Source organism: Glandiceps talaboti, chromosome 12 (assembly GCF_964340395.1).
Source record: "Glandiceps talaboti chromosome 12, keGlaTala1.1, whole genome shotgun sequence".
In the NCBI taxonomy this organism is placed as follows: Eukaryota; Metazoa; Hemichordata; class Enteropneusta; family Spengelidae; genus Glandiceps; species Glandiceps talaboti.
Window position 1 is genome coordinate 1219113 of NC_135560.1, and position 9933 is coordinate 1229045.

General features: G+C 36.5%; 1 protein-coding gene across 1 annotated transcript; it reads left to right on the forward strand.

Moving 5' to 3' along the window:
• Nucleotides 1-755: 755 nt before the first annotated feature.
• LOC144443469 (Krueppel-like factor 13) lies at nt 756-9482 on the forward strand. Its single transcript, XM_078132956.1, has 2 exons — nt 756-1521; nt 4997-9482. Exons 1-2 carry the CDS (start codon nt 975-977, stop codon nt 5203-5205), a joined length of 756 nt encoding a protein of 251 aa, XP_077989082.1. The 5' UTR covers nt 756-974; the 3' UTR covers nt 5206-9482.
• Nucleotides 9483-9933: the final 451 nt, after the last annotated feature.

The following is a 9933-nucleotide window of genomic DNA, read 5'->3' on the forward strand; positions in this document are numbered from 1 at the left end:
TTGTCAGAGGGGGGTTGGATTGTTTTGTGGATGAATTGCAGGGGGTCACTATTTTTAAGTACAACATGAACAAAAAGTCACCGGCCCACCCCAGCCGTAAAAACTGATCACTCCCTAAAGTCGTTGTATGATTTTCTCATTACATAAATGAGAAAAACTTTTTTCTTCTTTTTCATTAAGTAATTACAATTTTCATTCCTTAGATAACAAAAGTTAATTTTTTACATATTTTGTCTGCAGATGATAAACTTTTTCTTGGAAACTTTCTTGTTAATGTAAAAAATATAGCAGTTGGCTAAATGATTGTATTTTATTTACTTATTTTTGTATGCTTTACCATGCTCGCTAAAGTATGATGTTATTGTTAGGCAATAAAGATTGATATTATTTGGAAAAGATATGTCGTATCAACATAGTTTTGACGAAACTGTTACTTCTGCCTAGTAATAGTATGTTTAGATAAATGTGAGGTTTAAAATAAATAAAGGAAATTTGTGTGGAATTTGATATAGCTTTAGAATTGGGCTCAATTAACTGAGCACCGTTACCTGAGAAATGTCGATGCATGTGTACTATATTTATTTTCGAAGTACTTTGTGAGGTCATGAGTCTCCCATGTGACAGAATACGACCAATAAGAAACTACACTGAATCATGACGCTGAAGGTCAGTGTCTGATGCACCACGCCCACCGTATGCAAATTATTAATTGTTGTGTGTCAGAAGCAGCAAAGTATTTCGCAACAAAGAAACTGACGACGTAGCACATCAAATATAGCGATTTCTCACTAGTAGGGTGGAAAATCCCGCGCTCAGATCAGGATCTTTTGTCCATTTGGCATCAACGCACGAATCCATTGTTTTCCATTTGACTTTGAAGTTAAGTTAAAGCTACGCGCCGGTAGGACCACTATTTCTAGTCCATTGATCAACAGCCACACACCGCAACTCGTGGACGAACCGACAGTGATTATATGCCGTTCGTTATGGCAACATCCACAGAAGCACAGGCAGATTTTGTCAGACAGAGGGAACCAGAAGCAAATTTTGCTGCCGAGTGTTTACTGTCGATGGCGATGTCATTACAAAACCCTAAACCTCAAACAGACAGCTGTATGGACTGTGTGACAACTCCAGCTGGTAGCGAGGACAATAACTTCCAACTACCCAATCCTTTGTTCATGGTGGCGCGAATTCTTACAGATTTAAACAAACATAGACCGCGATCTCAGACAAATTCACCAGTAAATGTGTATCCAGCAAATAGGCAGCCAGAAATAATTTCACACCATGTCAGTGATAGTGAAATTGACTCAAATTCACCCGCCTCGGTGTCGCCGTCAAAATGCGCCCCGCCTTGTTCATCACCGGTCGGCGCGACCAAAAGACAACAAAGGCCAAAACGCACTCGAAAGAGTCTGCAGGGTCCGGCCCCGAAGAAACATCGCTGCCATTACAGGGGATGTGATAAAGTCTACGGGAAATCCTCACACTTGAAGGCCCATCTGAGAACGCATACGGGTAAGTGTTATTTGCTAACAGCTGGAGGGATTGACCGTTTGTAGGCTTTGCCATGTTTCGACCACGCTGTCATTATTACGTTCCGATCTGTTCAACGCAAACCATGCTTTGTTCTAAAATACACCGTCATTGGCCACCAATGTTGTAAAATTTCTACATCCAAAGTTGGGGATTTACAAATGATATCGTAAAATTTACACGACAGAGCCATTTAGTCAATAATTGCTGAATACCGATGACTTGAACGAACTAGTCACTGTACTGTAAAGACACCATGAGCCTGGATGAGACGTTGAATGTATCATACGCCTGGAACATAAAGCTGATAAATATGACAAAGTTGTACTGTAATTGATTGCTAGAGTTCGGTTATAATAGAGGCAGTTACGGTATAGGCCAAGGCCAAATGGTACACATCTCCTTCCTTTTATCACAAGTCAGGTTTGATGAGGTGAAGGTTGTATGTATACGATGGCCATAGCATTCTCGTAGAGTTGTACATGTCAAACGTATCGGTGGTATAACATGGTTGAAACAGTCATGTGGTCCTTTTTTACACTCAATAAGTCTACACCGGTATTTCACTAACTACAGCAATGTGTATGATTTGTATGGCATGTATCTGTAAGCTGTATTCATAAAACAAATATTTTTTAAAGAAAAAAATACTAATGTACCATGCTACTGCTAAAGACGTACGTGTACAACCCACATTCTACCTCCATGGTACACCTTTATACAAAGATAAATGTTAATTAGTTTCAATGTTTAGGTCATGCCGCCACAATGAAGTACACATGTATTTTGAAGTTCACTTTCGGATAGAACTGTAGCAAGATGAAATTGTGAGTCGGTTTGTATTATAAATACTTTCTTTGTTGTAAATGGCCAGTGTGCGATGGGAAACGCCCACTTTTGTCACTTTTGCCTGACTTCCGGCCATATTTGTTGTAAAAATCCTCTCTTTGTGGAAGAGCCAATGACTTATAAGTTACAGTTCAAGTGGCTAACGCCACTGCTTGAATACAAAGGTGTATCAATTGTACATCTGTCCACTGTGCTACATAGTGTTAAGCTTCATGAAATTAGCATATGGACCTGGCAATGACTAATAGGCAATAGGTGTCCTGTATTGCACAAGTTATGAATTATGGCATTAGTATACCAGATTTAAACTTAAATGCCATCTGTAAGGGCAATCTTGCAATTTCATGATTTTTGCAAGAAATTTAGCCATACATTTAGCCCTACTTGTGTTCAAAAGCCTGCTTCCTATACTCAAGACAAGAAAGCTTGCCATCCTCGACTTTACCCAACTTTCGTGATCCCCTACATACCCGGGATATGTACATCTGTTTCCATGGCAAATAATAAATGAAATTCAAACCCTCCTAACATTGCTATTACGCATCAGAAAGTTTACATACTTCATCTTTAAGCACTGTAACAGTTTGATAACTTAAATGGTTTAATTCAGTGAAGTGATATGGTATTATTGCCATACTTCATACCTGCATAAAGTGTATACATTCTTGTTTTGACTGAGATTGACAGACACAACATCTGCTTCATCATTAAAATTTTCCAGGGTTAAAGCTGTAAGACACTGGAATTATTTATAGCCAACCTCAAAAATCTTCTCTGTGTGTGTGTGTGTGTGCACGCGCATTTCCCAGTCATTATTTTTCTGAGATTTTGTGTTATTTTAATAACAGTAATTTTTTTTATAAAATGGTGACTATGGTATAAAAGTACAATATTTTACCAACTTTCTGTGTAAAATGTGTTTTATAGTGAGATATCATATGAAACCACTAACCACTTTATTACATCGCTACCAAAATAAAAACTTAAAAAGAACAGCGGAGCTATTCTGACCGATATGTCGCTTGTTTCATACCGGAACCAGTGATTCTCCGCTGTGTAGGTACTCTGTCAAACTGTCATGATTTGTGAAGAGGCTTTGAACTGAAATCTTTAATACACTAATGTGAGGGGCAAACAGGAGTAGCCAATGAAAAACCAGAAAGGGAAAATTGTGTCGAAATCGAAGGCTTGCCAACATAGTTATGTTACAACAACAAACCTATCAAATTTGAGTACACTGGTTGTCCATCGTTTTCTAAAGGAAGTGTCAATCAAAACTAACGTCAACAACTTTGTCTCTCTCCATATGTTTTGATACATTGAAGTCATGTATATCAGTATGTCAGTCAGGATATTTTGTCTACACTGCAACATATAAATTACTTGGAAGTGTGACCTTCAAAATTACCAGTAAAATGTCGGTAAATTTGAAATTTCACTGTTTATATACCAGTAAATTTAGAATGTCACCTGCTAAATGCCGATATTTACAGAATTCACCAGCATTGGAACATTTTTCACCGACAACTTCTTAGGCTGCTCGGATGTTGGAGTATCGAAGTAAAAACAAGATTTTTAGTCCCTGTCGGGCGAAGTCCAGGACAGGGACTTATGGATTGCGGTATGTCCATCTGTCCGGAGCCATTTCTTGGAGATGCATGGACTGATTTTTTTCAATACGTGGTACAGGGGCAACATACTATGGCATACATATGCACATCAATTTGTTTTATGATACGATCCAATATGGCCACCTAGCAGCCATTTTGTTTGCAAATTTTCCCTATCCAAAGCCATAACTCAGACATGCTTAAACAGATCTCATTCAAAGTTGGTATTGGACAGTGTTCTATGACATACATGTGCATATCCATTTTCTTTGTGATATGATCCAATATGGCTGCCTGGCAGCCATTTTGTTTGCGAATTTTCCATGTCCAAAGCAATAACTCTTGAACAGGCATGCTTGAACAGGTCGTCTCCCCCCCCCTCCCCCCAAAAAAAATAAATAAAAAAACAAAAAAACATAGTAGTATTCGTACGAACATAGTCAATGTCATGTGTCTGGTCAAGAAGAGATTTTGAAAGTACCTTTTTCAATGCTTTCCTCAAACTCCATGACAATCTTGGCCTGTTTGTAATAGTCAATGTCTAAACTGTCCAAATTTTGAACATGCATGAAATTGGTAAATAAATCATACGCAGCTCAATTACGTACTCAGTGCCCTTACTGTTTATGTAATAGCTAAAAAGCCTCTCCCTTGTGTATGATATATTTACCAATTTCATGTATGAAATTTTGTCAAAATATGGTAGAAGATGAATTTCATCATTTAATTCTTTGTTCTCATTATACAAATTCAAATTTTCATTCCTTAAATGACAAAAGTAAATTTTTTGCATATTTCGACATCTTGGAAAATTTCTTGTTGATGTAAACAGTCTTCCAGCTGTTGGCTAAATGACTGTATTGTATTCACTTGATTTCTGTATGCTATGGCATGTTGTTATGCAATAGAGATTGATAGATTGATAAATTGTCATTTTCCATCTTTTAAGTAATCTTTATTTGAATCATTGTTTAATAATCTCAACATGTCTTTTTTAGGTGAGAGACCATTTCCTTGCTCATGGCCAGACTGTGATAAGAAGTTTGCCAGGTCAGATGAGTTGGCTCGCCATTATCGCACACATACAGGGGAGAAACGGTTTGCTTGTCCAATCTGTGACAAGCGTTTCATGCGCAGTGATCATCTTATGAAACATGCTCGTCGTCATGCCAACTTTGATCCCAGCATGATCAAGAAGAGCAAGTGATAACCTGAGTTTAAGGAACAACATATATTTAGTACAATGTACATGGAATTGCCTACACTAAAAAAGATAGATAGACCTACTTTCAAGGTGGGCTGGCATTGTTGCTAGTTTTTTTTGTTGGTATTTACCAATGGTTGAAAGATTTGCGAGGAAGTGAATGACAGATTTGTAGGTAATTACTAGTACTGTCACTCAGGTAAGGGATACACCTTGTAAAATACATGAAATGATTGTATTTTTTTGTAAACTAACAGTACTCATCAAATCCAGTCATGAGATAAGGACTCCATTTCTTGTTTTCGCTATTGTCATTTTTAGTTTACAAATATTTCCTTAAGACAATTTACAGTCTATCTTCTGTGATCAGATATTCGAAATTTATACTTCAGAGTCAAAAGTGAATGTCAAATAATTCAGTTTTGTACAGAGGTGAATCCTGTTGTTATTTCATTGCAGTATTTTACTTGCATTATTAAAGTAATGTTGCTGTGCTATTGCGTTACCATAGAGAATTGAATTGTATTACCTTGTCCTTCAGTGTTAGATAAACAGCTATATGAAATAATTTTTCTAGAAATTACATTGAAGTGAAAAGAATATGACATATATTTACTTGTGTTGACATTAAAGAATGTTTTTAAAAAGCATTAGATCTGAATACGGTGATAGATAGCAATGATTTTTATGTCTACCTCCTAGAATTGATCAGTAAGTATGGTATTAATATTAAACTTGACAGGGTCTAGTTACTCACTTGCCAATCCCTGTCAGTCAGATATTATTTTTACTGTCTTTAGCATTGTTATTGTTTTTAACCCCCTATGGGCAATGCCCAGAGGGGGTATTACATTGGGTTCTGTCCATCCGTCCATCTGTCCGTGCACTCTCATTTCTCAGACATCGTATCAGCCTATTCCAACCAAACTTGGTAACACTCTAGATAGAACATATACACATCACTTAGATATGCAACCTTGACCTGAATAAAAATGCACATTGTTCTGTATCTGCAGATTCATGTTGGCACCATTCAATTTTCTACCCGCTCCCACATTATGAATGGCAGTCTTTCTAAACGCTATATATAAGTAAACTGCACAGTTGTGCCACAGTGCCGTTGCCACTATTTTATATAATAGTAACCTGACAGGGTCTAGTTACTCATTAACCGATTTCCTTACATCCTGATATGGTCACTTAACGAACTTTTCAGAGTTACTTCATAAACAATTTGCAGTTTCATTACAAATTTCAAGGCAAATTCCAGAACAATAAAAATTCTCTTGATCAGTTTGTTCTTTTCTGTTGACCTGGCAATATGCCCCACTTTGGACAAATACTTGCATAGCACTGTTGACCTGGCAATATGCCCCACTTTGGACAAATACTTGCATAGCACTGTTGAGCAAGTCAAAATAAAAAAAAAAAAAATTGTAGTCATGGGGTTGATAACATGGGAAACATATCTGTTACTTTAGAATATTTTCACATCATCAGACTGACTGGATGATTGTAAAAATCCATAACAAGTCTGCTTTTTTGATTATTCATGGCTCAGTGTTTTAAAGCTTTGGCTGCACAACCCAGTACCAGTACCACCATCCCCATCTGGCTATTGCCAAGTACCAGCACCACCATCCCCATCTGGCTATTGCCAAGTACCAGCACCACCATCCCCATCTGGCTATTGTCAAGTACCAGTACCACCATCCCCATCTGGCTATTGCCAAGTACCAGCACCACCATCCCCATCTGGCTATTGAACTTGAACACAAAAAAGAGACTGTTAGAATATGACCTTGACCAGAATTGAACTTCAGCATGTAAATGTTGATTACATTGTGAACTCCTCACCTGATTAGCAGCTGTTGTTAACACATTGTAGTTTAGCTTTCATGTTATTCCATTTGTAAAGATATTTTATAGATTATATGCATAAACATGAAACATAAATGTTGCTAATGGTATCAGAATAGTTAGTATATCTACTCCAATATAATATAAAGAGCAAAAGAAATATACACATTGAGCTTGTAAGGTACTTTTTACTTTTGTAGACTGTCGTCACCACCATCGTAACAATAATTATACATGTGGATAATGGTATTTTATGTGTGTGATATTTGTTTCCATAGCTAGTATAGTAATACGACCAGCTTGGTCAATATCTATATAAACAAATATTACTGCTACAAAAACTGTCAGGCAAGTTGAAGGTTGATATCAACACTGCTTTGCCATGTTTTATTTTTGTTTAACTATCATGAAGTCACCTGACCAAACGGCATGACATCATTACATTGATGATGTCTGAGTGATTTCGATGAAAGCTACGTAGTCACTTTAATAGCTTGATTCCAATATAAAGGCAACTTTACTATTACTACTATACAAAATGGAGTCAAGTGTCAATTTTTATTCTACTAAGGAGTCAAGTGTCAATTTCTATTCTACTAAGGAGTCAAGTGTCAATGTCTATTCTACTATCATAAAGTTAATATTTCCTTGCGATAAGATTTAATTGTTTTTGAATTGTTGTGTTTAAACATTTGTCACAGTGGTATATATCTTGTGAACATTTTTCATTCTGTACCATCTAATTCAATTGCATTTGTACAAATGTATTTCCACTTACCAACTGTATAAGTGGGACTATTCCGATGGGCTCCGGAACGTATGCCTGTGCATCACTGCGTCTCTGTGTAATTCATCATTTCACAGACATGCACAATTGAAATACTTTCAAACCCAGCACAATTGTGACATTTCATATGGGACATATGCACATCACTTTGTTTTGTGATATGCAAATCTGTCTGAATGCCAGCCATATTTGTAGTTAAAAATCAATGCAAAGTCCCAATGAACAACCAACTGATCACATATATTGTGAAGATAACAACAGGGATTAATAGACAATTGAATAAACATTCAACAAATGTATGTAAATATGCCTGGCAACAAAACCATGCCCATAGCAACAGCCAAATGATAGCATATATCATAAAGATAGCAACATGGTTGGATAGGCAACTGGACAGTCATTCAGCAAATGAACACCTATTGTTAGCATGTACTAGCATATGGATAAACATTTTAAAAACCTGTACAGTTGTGCTACAATGCCATTGGTGGTATTTTGTTAATCACATAATTCTACGCAATCATAAGTTGGTGTTTATTAGGGTAGTTACTTATGTCCAAATATGGTATCTTTGTCAGCTCAGGATACTAGGTATACACTGTTTAGACCATTCTAACTGATGCTAGGGGGTTGCTCATTTCAATGATTTGATACCATCCAGACTACTATTTGATGCCATGCAACATGATTTACAGAACTGGTGCATGGCAACAAATAGTAGTATGCACCAGTTTCTGTAAATCATGTTGCCATTCAGTCACATAGTAATGTATTTTGGAAACTTTCTTCTATGAAGACTTGTTGATGATAAGTTGACTGTACAGTTAAAAGATGTGCTTTACAGCTGGGATTTGAAGTTGAATATAGGATGTAGGATTCTCAGTTGTAATAGTCATGGAGAATGTGACAAAATGGTAAGAGTAGTTGACTTGTCAGTTCTACCCGTGCTGCTGTTATTTCTTTTTGACTAGGTTAAAACTAGGTTTTAACTATAATTGTGCCCCAGTCACCCATCTAGATAACTGGACCGGGTAGGGCAGAACATTTGTAATTTACATGGGCCTTGTTGGTTTCGTGGACTGTATGCTCCTTAGAAGAAGTTAAACAATTATAAAGCTGATGTGCTGTTATAGTTCAGTGACAGAGATAATAATTAAATTGTGTTTAGAGCTTGGCTCGTAGGAAATAGACATGTGACAAATACTGTAAGTTCACTATTATTATTTCAAGAAACCCAACACCTGAATTTATTCCTAGAGAGAATTCTTGGCAGATTCTTTGTACATGGTGCTAGTGAAAATGAAACTCTTCATATCTGCCCATTATTTATTTTAGTAGGCTTGTTTTTAATTCTAAAATGTTAACACTATGTGTAATGTCAAGTGATAAGATGATTTTAAAAGGCAGAGCCAGATTGTGTTTTTTGTCATTGAAGTTGAAATCCATTGTGTGATTTCATTGATAGAAACAAGTGAATGAATTTACTGGAAAGGAATGAATTTAGAAAGATAACAAAAGTGTACATCATATCTCTTTTTTATATTATGAATGTTAGAGAGTGCAATGATGAAATACCATACAGTGCTCATATTTAGCACAACTGAACTGACATTCAGTAGTGCTATAGGCATGGTGGAATGTCTGTCTGTCTGTGTGTGTGTGTGTGTGTGTGTGCGCGCGTGTGCGTGTACACTTAAAATAAAAAACCCCACTGGATTGATTGCTGTGATATTTGGTTTTGGACATTGCTTTGTGTGCCAAGTTGTGAAATTGTTTAAATGAAATTATTGCACCACAGATATGTGATTTGGACCAAAGAATGTAATGTTTGGGTAACTTAAAACTCAAAAACTACTGAGCAAACTGGCCTGAAGTTTGTGGGATGTTGTATTGGATGTATAGATAAAGAATTTTTCATGACATGACCAGTGATATGCAAATAAGGTCTATAAATGTGACTTTTAATTTTGGTCAAAAATCATTTTTATTGTAAACTGTATGGAAGATTAAGCAGCAGTTTGACAGGGATGTTTTTACAGGCGTGTAGATGTAGAACATAATTCAGAAAATGGTGACTTCATCAG